At 42.9% G+C, this 14354-nt stretch overlaps 2 protein-coding genes across 2 annotated transcripts; both read right to left on the bottom strand.

Annotated features, from left to right (window-relative positions):
• Positions 1 to 8383: 8383 nt before the first annotated feature.
• On the bottom strand, positions 8384 to 11569 carry LOC101763681. The gene is made up of 5 exons (XM_004968109.4): positions 10968 to 11569; positions 10207 to 10858; positions 9873 to 10072; positions 9519 to 9763; positions 8384 to 9433 (listed from the first exon to the last, which is right to left on the bottom strand). Exons 1-5 carry the CDS (start codon positions 11255 to 11257, stop codon positions 8637 to 8639), a joined length of 2184 nt encoding a protein of 727 aa, XP_004968166.1. The 5' UTR covers positions 11258 to 11569; the 3' UTR covers positions 8384 to 8636.
• Positions 11570 to 12061: 492 nt separating this feature from the next.
• LOC101763274 (EKC/KEOPS complex subunit TPRKB) lies at positions 12062 to 14298 on the bottom strand. The gene is made up of 6 exons (XM_004968108.3): positions 14108 to 14298; positions 13889 to 13955; positions 13674 to 13796; positions 13499 to 13582; positions 12440 to 12526; positions 12062 to 12338 (listed from the first exon to the last, which is right to left on the bottom strand). The coding sequence occupies exons 1-6, from the start codon at positions 14176 to 14178 to the stop codon at positions 12252 to 12254; spliced, it is 519 nt and encodes a 172-aa protein (XP_004968165.1). The 5' UTR covers positions 14179 to 14298; the 3' UTR covers positions 12062 to 12251.
• Between the last annotated feature and the right edge of the window lie 56 nt (positions 14299 to 14354).

Below are 14354 nucleotides of genomic sequence, written 5' to 3'. Positions count from 1 at the left end.
GCACTCGGCAAAGGATGGTGAGCCCCGGATCTTTGCCGAGCGCTGAATCGTGGACACGCGGCGAGCTTTGCCGAGCGTCCGAGGGATGACGCTCGGCAAACATATTCTTTGCCGAGTGCCTCATTGCGACACTCGGCAAATAAGTACTTATATTGCATGTGCAAAGTAGTTTTAGTAATTAAAAGTATGTAAACTTTGCAAAAACCTAGTCAAATTCACTAAACATTGCGTATTTCATTTTTTAAGTAATATTATTCCATTATTTCATGGATTTATAGCTCATATTGAATTTATATCTATTAAATTCATATACTTGCAGTTAATAAATAAAAATTATCAAACGGATCCAAAAAATTCCCAAAATTTGACATGAACCAATCTATGTTCTCTATGACCTATAAAAATAAATTTGAACTCAATGACAAATTCAAGTATCGATTCGACTCAAAATCTTACCGGATCCTTCCAACTTCTACGAATCCTCTCCGGAGATGCTTCGAATTCTAAGCATCATATGTCAAAATTTGTGCGAAACCTTCTGAATTTTTTACCACAGCCTTTGCATATGAAATCATAGCATCTTGGAAAATCTCGTGATTTTCAAACTTCGTTTGTATTTTTGAGAATTAAAAAATCATTCGGCCACACGTTCGTAGTCGTGTTTCCTTAACAAAATGTTCAAAATTTCTTTTGATTTTCCGGATGAGACCTCAATTTGGACTCACTAACATGAATATGATTTTTCCACTCATATTATTCCATTATTCCAATCACCTGCAATTCAAATTTGACTTAAATCAACAAATTACTCTAAATGAAATTAATTCATTAAATACAGCAAACAGGTCAATAAATAGTCCACCTTCTACCATGCAGTGCCAAATATCATACATGGGGAGTATAAAAAGTTTGGAGGGTGGAGGAGGGAAAAAATATTTTAGTTTTGTCGAGTGTGTCAAAAAACACTCGGCAAACCGTCATGTTTGCCGAGTGTCACATCAAAACACTCGGCAAACATGAAGGTTTGCCGAGTGTCGCACCTAACACTCGGCACACCTTGAGCTTTGCCGAGTGTCGACGGGGGACACTCGGCAAACAGCTAATGTCCGTCACACCCCCTACCGGACGCCGCACGTGCTGGTCACGTGCTTAAGGGTTTGCCGAGTGTATTTTATTTGCCGAGTGTCCCCCGTGAGTTTGACGAGTGTTTTTTTTTTTGCACTCGGCAAATCATATTTTCGCCGAGTGTAATATGTTTGCCGAGTGTTGTCAGGGATACACTCAGCAAACGCGGCCTTCGCCGAGTGCCCGCAATAATGCACTCGGCGAACAAATTACACTCGGCAACTTTAGTGTTTCCCGTAGTGAATCATTATCTGTAACATAAAATTACAAAACAAGTGGACGTGTTACAACCTTCATTTGTAACACATAACTTTGTGTTCCTATGAAACTTGTTTGTAACACATTGATGACAGTGTTACAAGAGTACGTTATAATAGCTATGTTTTGTAGCAGTGACTTCGTTTTGGGCAATGGCGTCAGAGTTGCTTTGGGAGCTGCGGCTGCCTGCCATGATAGTGGCACTGCTGTCTCTTCGGTTATATATACTCCTATATATTTCAATTAAATGTGCATATGGTGGAATTAAGAAAGTAACATCAAATAATCATTTAATTTAATTGGTGTTGTACACTTCTCCATACTGGTTTCTTTGTGTTGGTGCGGATATTGCTAAAATTAAATAGGACCCACCTAGCTGATCTAGAAGCTAAAATATACTGTTTATGATTAAAATTTGAACACTACAAATGTACTTACTTTAATTTGATAAGGAAGAAATGGGTATATTCTAAATCAAATAGTGCTGCGACCTCTGATTTCCGTGCAATCAACACGTTTAAATTGTGGCCGCAATTTCTTTTAACTATTTTAATCCAAATAATAGCACGATCCGTCTATAAAAGTTAGTATCATAATCGTTGTCATATTTTAAATTATACCGGTGGTCAAAATAGTGTGTCAACATCCATATCGAGCGCCGAGAGTGATTTTGCCACAGCCCCGGACCCCGGTGGACATATTCTCTCCATCACGTTATTCATCACATACTTCATTTTCCGGCGGCACGTACACTTGCCGATGATGACGACTGTAAATGTGCAACATCACAGCGTGGCCACTACCCACGCATGTAATTAGATACATCTAAGAGTCCCTGATTGGGATGTATTCCCTCCATCCTAAATTGTAGGTCGTTTTAGCTTTCCGAGGTGCATATTTTTTTACTATGATATCTAGTATATGTCCAGATGTATAATTATATCTATGGATTTAGAAAAGTCAAAATGACCAATTTGAAACGGAGGAAGTATCAAATGTGTAAAAATTTGCTGGGAGCCATGAAACACACAGGGCTTCAAACTTACAAGTAGCTATGTCGGCCATGTGGTCTATACTGTATTCTATGACCATGCATTACTATAGAACGACTTATCACCAATGGCCTGTCACTGCCGAACCAGCAGTGATATAGTTTCGCTGCCAGTTCTAAAGCAGGTGGACCCGTGGGCCATTAGAACCAGTGGTTAAAAAAAGCTATCACCGCGTGCCGGTGATTTGACCTAATAGTGATACCTTCACCACCGGTTTGTTACATGAATCTGCCGGTCCATGCTATGAACCAATGTCTAGTGGTGACGTTCCTATATAGTACAAAAACCCCACCGATCCTCCCCCTCCTCCCTTCTTCTTCAACCCAACGCCCTCCACTCCTTTCATCATTGTTGCGGTCATTTTTCACCCTAATTGCTCAAGAGCTCCATTTTTTTAAGGATGCACATCACCATCTTATTTTGATGCTGGTAACTAGCACCCACTTTTAATTCTTAGCTTGTTTAGGTTTTATAATTTGGAATTAATTTGATGGAGAGGTTCTTTCTTCATTTTAGAGGCCATTTCTCACCAAAATTCAATGGAGCCACCCGAATTTTGAAGGTTTCTCGTCACTCACTTGCTTGAAGGTTAGGATCTAGCCACTCTTTCGTGCATGTTTAGTTAGATTGTTTCAAAATTGAGAAGAATGTGATGGTGAAACCAGGTTTAGAGTTCTATATAGTTTAGGGGGTAAGAACTAGCTCGTATGTTCTTGAAAAATTGAAACATATTTGATGTAACGGATTGGATGTATGAACTCATGGTTTCAACTTGATGTATATACTTTTAATAATTATTTGATGTAAGAAATCGTGTATTTGGTGTATATGTTTGATTCTTCTAATATTAATTATTTTGCTATGAAATTTGTGCTTTTATTTGAATATATAAATATAAAAAACTTGTGAAAATGCATACCACCACCGGTCTGGAACAGGGACCGGTGGTAACAAAACAGTTTCACAGCCAGTCGGAAATAGGTTTTCACCACCGGCTAGGGACACAAACCGCCGATGATATTACCACTATCACCATCGGACTGTGTTATGAACTGGCGGCGATATTGGCCATCAGCACCGCCGGCGATGAAACCATCTTTTCACCGCCTGTTAATGGTCCGGTGGTAATAATGGTGAAACTTCTATGACCTCCGACCTAAATCCAATGAGAAGTCAAACCGATGGTGATATTGGATTTAGGGCCAGCAGTGATAGGCCGGTCTAGAGTAGCGATCATGTCCAAAACCAATGATATCTCATTTGCACGTCTGTATGGGGAGGGTATGCTATGCACAGTCAAGTGGGTCCTCACTGAGCGTTGTTGTATTTCGATTTCAAAATAGATTGTTTTGGTTTTGTTTACTACTATGTATGTACGCATCTACGTGGGAGCAAAATTTGTATATAGAAAAGTTAAAATAATTTTTAATTTTTGAGATGGAGGGGGTATTTCAGATGGAGGGAATAGTGGTTGGTTCAATTAAGGAAGCAACAGACTAGACAAAAATGGAGTGGGACCGTGGAGCCCATAGGCGCCGGACAAGCTGTTGTTGACAAGCCAGAGCTCGTGAGGGTTTATGTCAAGAGTTGCCCTTGTGTGCTGTCGGCTGTCGCCTGTCGCCCATGACCAGAACGTTCCTGCCACACTGAGGCACTGACTGCTCATATTTCATTTTCTGACTTCCCTAAGAAACCATTTCCTGGCCGCGATTTTTTTGACTCAATTTCTCCACTATTAACAACCGATTCAAGGTTCAGTGAGGTCCTGAACCAAGCAAGTGTTTACAAAGTTTAGAAGGGGATCCAACCAAATATTTGATCCAGGTTCCAGGACAAATTTAACCAAGTAGTTCGTGCACACATATTACATGAGCGTGTGGAGCATTATTAGAAACATCAACATAGACAAAAATATACATAAAAACTTATTAAATGGTGCCCATACTGCCACGTGACCTATGGTGTCATATGGAGTAGCTGCCATGCTTCCCATGCGGTTTAGCACTGTTTTCTGTTACGTAGGACGTAGACGTTCTGTGTGTGTATGTGGAAATGGATCTGCAGTAGTAGTAGTCACTCCATGGCGCCTGTCATCAAGCAGAGGGGACTGTCCTTGTATGATGGCGAGATATCGGTGTAGCTCAGACCTCAGAGCCACTACAATTGTCCAAGGGAAAACAACCGATCGAGCCAATTAATCTGCCGTCATGCATCATCTGTCCATTTATCTTTCCGAAATGCAAGTCGTACTCCACCTTGTCAATTGCTGATCAATTGCTGCTGATCGATCAGCATCAGAGCCACAGGCTGGTTCGGTATGGTACAACGAATGAAAGCCATGTGTTGACTAAGCATGATATGATATGACATATGACACAAGACATGAGGGCCTGTCTAAATCCCATGACCCATCCCTATTTTGAACCCGTATATAGATAGAACCAATGAGTGTCATGCAAAGCAAACTTGGAAAAGATAGCGTATTGTACCAATCCTAGTGGGCCATGAACCGTGTGGCTGCAGCATTATTGCTATAAGTATGTGGATAGCAATCGATCAAGAAGGTTTATAGTGGTGCATGCCTTCTTATGGGCCCTCTAGTTACATTAACTTAAGAGGACTTGTCAATGACAACCACTACAACAGGTAGTTTTGCTAGGTTTCTCTTGTTATTCCACTATTATATTTTTTTTTTCCTATGGAAGCAAAATCTAAAAGAGGCTAGCCAGAAATGGATGGGCGTAGTACATCATAGCCGGGTTTCGGTCGTGGGGCCCGTCAACAGCTTTTAACAGTTTTCCCCGCCGCATCCTGTGACCGTGGCCCATAATGGACAGACTTTTTCCATCGTCCACGTCGTGCAGTTGCCATGCTGTCCATGTGCTCGAACTATTCTCGGCGATGGACGTATTTCTATTTTGTTACGAACGGCCATCTCCGAGTAATCTGCTTCTTTAAGCCATTCATAACTGGGAGTTTCACTCTTAATTAACAAGAGTGTGCAAAGTCATCTAAACAAGTTTAAATTGAAGAATGAAACATGCATGTCTCCAATGCACACTTTTATTTCATAGTCTCGTAGGTTACATACAATATCTAATTCTAGCGCATGGGATTGAACAAGTCAGATAAAAGGAAACCCTCTAACCCCTAACGGTAGTTTCAATCTTGAAAATACTATATATCTAGTTTCATCTAGATAAAACCTATTTTATTTCTCTTCATCGATTTCATATCACATTATCAAAAATGACATGCTACCTAAGCTGAAACCCTCATTGTAAGTGGTCTTACTATGCGCAAAAACAGACCTCTACATCGTGTGTTTGTAAAGGACAAAAGATAAGGAAAGGTGGTACGAGTCATCTTTGAGAAGATCTTTCTACCACGCGGTTGAAGAATTTTGACAAACAGGTTAGTATGAAATTAGATTGGAAATAAATGGATGTTGACAGTCCCCGTCACGAATATTTTCTCAGAAATCGAGTAAATTAAAACCTTTGAGCACAAAGATGAACAAATTATTAGACGTTGCAACCTTCTTGTGTTATGCCATATATGTCTTCTTTCTTTCATTCACTTTTGAGGTCACGCATTTTGCATCTTGTTCTCTAGTTGGACTATATTTTGTTCACAAACATTTTTTAAGCACAATACAAACACTACTCTCGTATACATGTAACCACTCTCAACCATATGAATATATCCACACAACCCCATCCTTATAAGTATCTTCGAGGGATTGAGCAAATAGATCTTAAGATTTGTGTAGATAGGTATGTTGCCTATTATTGAAACAATAGCACCGTTAGGAATGAATCCAACTTTTCACAAACACATTGAGTGCATTAGTCCTTTAATCATTTGTCACCACTCACTAGTCATCCAAAATCTAGGTAAGGGGCCTAGATGCTTTTAATAAAACATTTATATCTACCTGAATTGATAATTCTTGCGAAACACCAAAATGTAGCACAACATATATAGGAACAACCAATTCATATTTCACAATTCACATGCTCGATACTCCTTTCACTCCAACCAATTTATGGAGATATAGAGAAAACCACTATGAAAAATAGCAAAAGAGAAACCAACATTATCTTGATCAGAATGGATAATTGGATAGCTATTATTAAAACCATATAGGAGTATATCAGTACATATACGACGACAAGCATCAAGTTCAAACCTTCAGTATCTGTGACAGTTTACTCGCTTTTCCAATGTCGTCAAATCAATATCGGTGCTGCTGATGAGTTTCTCCACTGCTTCTCATCTGCCAAGTTGCAGTTTTCGCTCCAGTAGTTGTTTGGATAGCTCCATTCAGAAGAATTTGTTGCTGCTGTGGAAGGACCACAATGACTCGTATGGAAAGCAGAAACCCCATCTCATGCGGAGCAAAGTTCAAGGTCATATACCGTAGCGTTTTGTTTAGAAAATAGAAATCTCTGATATAAAACAGCATTACAGCAAGCAGATACATGCTTCAAACTGTTTAGTTGTGCTATTTCCATTTTCAAGAATATAGTTCAGATAACTTATCTGAACATTTCATTTGTTAAGCATGCCAGTCTTTGCGGTTTTGCTAACAGTTACTTAGTAATAAATACTTGAAACTTATAAAACTTTCAAGTTGGCTGAAAAAGCATTCGTCGAAAAAAAGTTGGCTGCAAAATCTCAAGTCAATACCAGAAGTTCTGGACTGCATGCACAATAAAAAAATAGTACAACGTACTTGCACAAGGTCTTCGGACCAGAAGCTCTGTTTTAGAGTAAGGCCTTGTTTGGAAGGGGCGACTAAACTTTAATCCTGTCACATCGGATGTTCGGATGCTAATTAAGAGGACTAAACATGAGCTAATTACAAAACTAATAGCAGAACCCCTAGGTTAAATCGCGAGATGAATCTATTAAACCTAATTAATCCATCGTTAGCGAATGGTTACTGTAGCACTACATTGTCAAATCATGAACTAATTAGGCTTAATAGATTCGTCTCGCGATTTAGCCTAGGGGTTGTGCAATTAGTTTTGTAATTAGCCTATGTTTAATACTTCTAATTAGTGTCCAAACATCCGATGTGACAGGAGCTAAAGTTTAGCCCTGTCTTCCAAACACCCCCTAAGCAGTAGCACATCAGAAGGTGTTTTTTTTCATTCAAGCAAGGTTATTTCAAATCCATGTGACTCTTATTATGAGTAGTGCCTGCTCTCTGGAGAAATAAACGCTTGGTATTGTCCAATCTACTTGCTAGCTACCCCAAGGTTGCAATTATCTGTGAAAGCAAACGCACAGTCAATACCAATTGGTATAAGATTCTCTACACAAATTCATGGTCTGGTACACCGCTACAGCTTGCAATGGGGTTCCAAATTATGAATTGTCAGAACAGCATGCAATGATGGATTCATACAATAATTCAGTGAGATTATATCATCATAAATGACAATACATCCTCGTCGGAAGCTTCAAAAAGAGCAGCAAGTATGTCGGTCGTTTCATCACAAATCCCGCATCACTTCAGGCTAAAACAACAACAGAATCCGTCAACATACTGCATTGGACCAACCTCAAGGTAAAACAACAACAGAATCCTAAATCAATCACATGCTTGAATCGGTAGTAGACGAGCACAATGTCCCTGAGTGCTCGTGGTTAGCTTCCCTGATTGCATCAAGTCCGAGAGCTCCCTGGGATGTTCGATCCCATGGGTAAATGCCTACCCCCTCTTCATCCTCCCGTCCCTTTTCAACAGCTATCAGTAGCAAAGATCAAAACTTTCCAAAAAAACAAACAAACTGCAGTTATAGCAGAGCAGGAACTAGAGTGTATGGAAACAGGGCCATTTAAAAATCCGCAGATAGGAATACTGCAATGCCCTAACTAAACTTCAGCACTTGCAAACTGCAATGCTTAGTAAATTGGTCCCAGGTAAACCTGCATCAGAAGTTCAAAGGAAGATTTTCACCAGGAAACTGAATCATCACACTGGAACAAAGGCTTCCTAAGTTCCTATATTACTACCTGAACAATTATATTATTCCTCGGAGACATCGGAAGTGGGGTGGATTACAAGTAGCTGAGCAAGTTCACTCACCCCAACGGTAAAAAGAAATAAATAGACAGGGAAAAAAACAGTTAGCCATCTAGTTACAGAGAGAGAGCCCAAAAATTTAACTATCTAGCAGGCAGCACAGATTAACCCGGAAAGCAAGACAACCTCTTCCTCTTCGTGCTCTTCTTTGGGGTCAAGTCCTTTTGCAAACTGCCATTAGAATGAGGAAGAACTAATGGGCTGGTGCGCTTGGCAGCTCTTCTTCTCCCGCTCCTTTTCGTCCACTGAATCGGCAACTTCCCTGCAACTTGGGCGATACCATCAGAGGTGGCAAGCTCAGCTATGTGTTGGATCCTTTCCTGCATTTGCATGACCCATGCTACTGACAAGTCAAGCGAGAACGAATCATCCGATGGTTTTTGCCACAGACCAAGTAGGACATGCTGAAATGACTGGAATGATAGAGAGGGCTGAAAATCCTTGCGTGTTCCGCACATCATGTTGACCTTTAGCACATGCTTGCATAGGTTACCCTGCATTGACCATGAGCAATTGCAGAGAGAGAATTCAGAACCAGGATTCCATACGGTTCGCATCTGACTTGGATCCTTCTGGCTGACTACTTTTGCTAAAAGAGGCTCCTTGTCGTCAAAGATAACAGCATCATCAGGAATCTGCAATGCCCTTTGCCATGATGTGGATGCAATATAGTCTGCTTTCACCTCTGGAAATGATCCACTCTCATCTGAGAATAGGTTGATCCAATAGCTGGAATGGAGCTCTGTGGTGAGCTTGTGCACTAACCAGTCCACCCGTTGGAGAGCATCCAGCTGCACATCATCGTATGCTTTTAACTTCAGCTTCAGATGGTAAGCTTCAATGGCACCACATGATTCCTGACTTGCTAATGGTAGATTTCTAATTGAGTCAATCCACATCTCTATCAAAGGAGGAATTTTGTTAGCATCTGCATGGTGGATGCATGACAAAGGTAATACTACTAAAATACTGATTAAAATTCTTACCCAATTTGGGAACCCAAAATGACTTGAAATATTTTATGAAGGCTGTTTGATCAACAAAGTCTTGAAACAACTGCCCTAGGGCATCCATGGGATTTTTCTCACTCCAGATATTGTATATAATCTTGCCTAGTTGGATAAAAATTTCCCGCTGTACCTCAACATTGCTGCATTTCTTGATTACATTTTTAAGCCAGGTTCTCCTGATGCGCCACAAAGAGAACAAAACCGGGCAGGCAAATACATCCCTGGAAGAAGGGCAACGCACAATTTACATTAACAGGAATGCACAGGTGTTGGCAGGTCAAATGATTAGGAATTGTTTGTCACTACTAAATTTATGAGTTAATGTTATACCTGATTGGGTCCAGCTCTGAAGCCGGGTCATCAATGATAAACCCACCAATTCTCCAGGTGGAGTCTATAGAATGTATTCGATCGGTAAGTGCCCTCATCCATTTCAATGTATCCTTCTTTGCAACAGAGCGGGTTATAATCCATGCAACAGGAAGAGCCTGCTGCCTTGAGTCAAATACAAGGAGGGTGTGCAACGGATACTGCAGCAACCAGTAAAGAGTCAAACAAAGCATGAAACATGTCTGACATAATTAGACATTCCCAAATATAAAATATTGATCTGAAGTCATATTAGCATATTACATAACTGTTTGCCATGGCTGTAGTGTGATACCTTTAGCTTGCTTACACCAAATGAGGAATGAGAAGCCAAAAGACTTTGATGACCAAAGCGCATCATTTGCTGCAATTGCCATTCTGTCTGAATCCCCAGAATGAAGGCATCTGTCTCAGTTGAATCCTGGTGGAAGAATACAGATTTCTTATTTCTGTCAACCCACATTCTGATGCTAGCTTGATCATCTAGATCCAGCTCATGTGTAGACCTCTTGATGATCATCCCTAGCTTCTGGACATACTGGGAAGCAAGGCTATCAACCTTGGCATCTGAGCTACAGTACCGCTGTATCCCTTCTATATGCGTCTGCAGTATGTTCTCTTCTGGAACACCGAGATAGATCAATGACATGGTTTGCTGCTGGATTTCGCTCCCAATATATGGCACTTTCCTAGCACCAGGCCCGATGGCATCCCTGTCAAGGGGCCCATGGCATATGAAGCCGGACTTGTTGACATGGCGCCTTTCGTGGTAGATGATGAGTAACAGGGAAGGACGGGCATAGAGCCTCTTGATGGCAAAATGGCAAGTGCAGCCTCGCATCGACTGCGGCCGTGCAGCACGGTTCCTCGTGTTAAGCCTGTACCTTCTGCTAGGCAAAATTGTCCCTCCCTCCCCATAATTCTCAGGGCCAAATGAGCACCAATACCTGGGATCAACTTTAACACATCAATATAAGGAAGTAGAAACTACTGCTACAGGTAAGAAAGAACCATCGAGGAGTCCTCAAACAAATGCATTGAGCAGAGCAGACATACATCCTGTAGAGAAGGTACTCGTCGCTCCTGTACTCCCTGAGGCTGCCCATCTCACGCTTGCGGCCGCGCTCGATGTGGAAGCGGGTGGGGCACTCGGGGTTGTTGCTCTCGCCGCTGATGAAAGCCTCCATCCGGTCGTAGGGGATGAGCGCGACATCGTCCCGGTGGTGCTCGGAGCTGGCGTATTTGACCCAGGTGAGGTCGGCGGCGGAGAACTCCTCCCCTGGCGGGTTCTGCACAGGGAGGTCGCTCACCGACTGCAGGACCTCCTCCTCCATCTCCTGCCCCATCTTTTTTATCTTGGGGGATCAGCTCAGCTCCCACCGTATGGGATCACCGGAGCTCAGGGTTTTGTCCGGCGGCGCATGGGGGTGGGTCACCGAGCCCGCATGCGGGACAGGCGGCGCGCGGTGGCGATGGGAGAGGCGGCAGGGCCGCGCAAGGGAGCGGCGCCCCGGCCGAGCCGCGCGCGGAGGCCGACGGCGGCGGGGCCCGGAGGCGCCGGGTGGCGAGGAGGCTCTGCGGTGGGGCCCGGTGGCGAAAGGAGGCGCGGGTGGGCAGCGGCGGCAGGGCAGCGCGCGGCGTGGAGCACGGGCGCGGTGGAGGCGGCGCGCGTGGTGATGTGGGAGGCAGTCAGGCAGTGGTGGGGAAGAGGAGCTAGTCAGGCCCGGTGGATCGGACGGTCCAAGAATCGTCGTACGAATCTTAAAGCACCGGAAGTCATATAAGAGATTGGCTTATAGGAACTTTCGGCCCGATTCAACCCAGACTGCTCTCGTGGCCCAACACATTAGAGCTCTGCACGTGCCACGTCCGGAAATTTTCAGCCACGACTAAGCTTGGGCCGAAACCCAACTTTGTCAGCCCACCACATTAGACGTGGCTGCCTCTCACTTTCCTGGCGACTCGGAAGCATGCTGTGTGGTTAACCAGAGCTTTGTGAAAAACTACACGTAATCGTTTTTGTCAATGAGAATTCTGGGTTTACTGAAAACTTGTCTTGCTTATCCTCGAGTTACTTAACAAAACAAATTAGGGTTCCCCAAAAATCATATTCAAACAACCCCTAGGCTTCATCAAATTCACAAGAGGCAGAGAAATCAACAGCACGACTTGCTTCCAGGTTGCTTTCAGGAATGTGAATAACATGGCATTGCAGGTAACAAACTTTAACCGTGCTGTCATACATATGGTTGTGAGCTACATCTCCAAACTACATAGCTTATGAACCCCCAAGGAGGAGATTGAGCTTAATCTTCAGTGATTATGATGATTGTTGAGGCTTCAGAGAGCATCTCGAGCAGCAATCCTGCATACAATGGCGTCGGGCAGTGTAGATATCAACAGTTCTTGGGCAGGTATCTTGTAATGCTGCCAGTAGAAAAAGGGAAATTCAACATGATCTCAGTCAGAATCGATAGTTGTTATAAGAAATATACTGTACATAAGTAGCATCAAGTTCGTTAACAAACCTTCAGGATCTGTGGCTGGTTCGCTCTACTTTCCAGTTCTCCTAAATCGATTTCTGCACCGCTGATGAGTTTCCCCACTGCTTTCATCTGCCATGATGCGATTGTTGCTTCAGTAAGTATTCCTCCATTCAGAAGGATAATAATTAATTCACAGATAATGCATAAGAAAAAGGAACTGGAACAGAAATAAGGAACCATGGGGATTGCATACTGCAGCACTTATTTAGAGAGCACTACACTGTACAAACCATACATTACTGCTCTGTTGTTCCATTCCTTACATACCATTTACAAAAGATTTAGAGTGGCATGAATTGGAAGGGTGAGGGGCATGTGCAGCTCCAGCTCTTTAAGAAAGTGCTTGCAGATAGCTTCGGCAGTTCTGCCGCACTGCTATGGCTTAAAGGGATTACTACTAATAAGATAGGTAATTTCGGTGTTATTATGAACAAATCTCTTTAAGGAAACAGTAAGGGCACATGCTTATACTGTTGCGTTGTTTTGTTATAGGCTAACCTCATTACAACATTTCCGCTTCCTGAAAATGTCAGTTTTTGCAGCTACGGTAACAGTCAGAACTAAGAAGTTTCAAAGGCAATGGAATTTGAAGTTGCTCGAAAACTTTCAAGTCAACACCAGAAGCTCCAATTGAAGGCACAATAAATCGAGGGAAAAGAAGTGCGGGGTTTCTAGATGAAGAAATTTTAATCATGGTTCAAACACTTCAATGTTTTTACTTTTTACAATAAGCAACAGCATATGAGAATGTAATTTGTAATTTCTCGTTTAAGCAAGGTGATTGACATATTGCAAATCCATGTAAATCTAATTTGGAGAAGAATCTGAACATTAAAGCAATTAACAGTTCAACTATAGTCCAATTTGCCAGCACAGGATCACAAGTTTATGAGCCAAACAAATGGTCAGCACAATTTATTACATGTTTATTTCAGGATTTGCTATGGCGGGGTCTAAATTCTAAATATCATAGCAGCATGCAATTGACGAATTTGTAAACTAGTTCAGTGACTTCAGTTGGACTTTCATTCTAAATCATACCTCCTCATCTGAAGCATCAAAACGAGCTGCAAGGATGTACATCGTGTCATCAGAGATCCCACATCGTTTCAGGGATTCCGTAATCTGAAACCAATAATCACCGACAAATCATCAACATACTGCATTGGACCGACCTCACAATGCAAAAGCAAGAAACAGCTGCTAGATCAATCACATGCTTCGACCCGGAGTAGTTGTAGACGAGCTCAGAGTGCAGAGTCCTTGTGGTCAGAGACTCCCTCGCCTTTGACAGCAGCGCCTTGTGCGCCGCTGCAAGAACAGGGAACACATCCGGCACCTGCCATTGGTCAGAATGAAATAAAGAACGCGCCTCGAACATCATTACTGATAAAATCCAGCTAGGAAATTGGTACGTAAATGGTAACGCACCAGTGATGCGTTGAGGAACGCGACCTCCGGCTCCAGCTTCCCTGACTGCATCAAGTCGAGGAGCTCCCTGAGATGTTCAACACCAGATATATTCAGCGAGTTCGCAAAGGCGCATTTCACACATGAAAGTAAGAACACGGCACGGGTGATGGTTACAGCGGGACAAGTGGCGACGAAACAGGACAAGAGGAACGGGGAGCGGCGGAGGCGTGTCCGTACCGGCTGTTGGAGACGTCGGAGTAGAGGGCGAGGGAGACGCTGCGGCCTCCGGCCACCGGAAAGCTCTTCATCTCCCGCTTGCGGCGATTGGGAGCGTGTGGTCTCTTCTTCCGGCGGGCGGCGGCGGCGGCGGCGGCGCAACCCTACTCTTCTCGTCGTGTTTCAGCGGCTAACGGGGCGATTACTAAGAACGCCCCTATCGACGGGCAAAACTACATGAGTGGCCTGTGCTTTAAGATTCGTGCGG

This window comes from Setaria italica, chromosome V (assembly GCF_000263155.2).
Source record: "Setaria italica strain Yugu1 chromosome V, Setaria_italica_v2.0, whole genome shotgun sequence".
Classification (NCBI taxonomy): Eukaryota; Viridiplantae; Streptophyta; class Magnoliopsida; order Poales; family Poaceae; genus Setaria; species Setaria italica.
This window is presented reverse-complemented; position numbering and strand designations above follow the sequence as displayed.

Coding starts and splice junctions, on each gene's coding strand:
- LOC101763681 (XM_004968109.4), bottom strand. CDS start 11,257: ATGGGGCAGGAGATGGAGGAGGAGGTCCTGCAGTCGGTGAGCGACCTC. Junction 10,073..10,206: donor TTGGTGTAAGCAAGCTAAAG/GTATCACACTAC, acceptor TGGTTGCTGCAG/TATCCGTTGCACACCCTCCT. Junction 9,434..9,518: donor ATTTTGGGTTCCCAAATTGG/GTAAGAATTTTA, acceptor CTCCTTTGATAG/AGATGTGGATTGACTCAATT.
- LOC101763274 (XM_004968108.3), bottom strand. CDS start 14,178: ATGAAGAGCTTTCCGGTGGCCGGAGGCCGCAGCGTCTCCCTCGCCCTC. Junction 12,527..13,498: donor TTGATGCTTCAGATGAGGAG/GTATGATTTAGA, acceptor GCATCATGGCAG/ATGAAAGCAGTGGGGAAACT. Junction 12,339..12,439: donor ACCAGCCACAGATCCTGAAG/GTTTGTTAACGA, acceptor TTCTACTGGCAG/CATTACAAGATACCTGCCCA.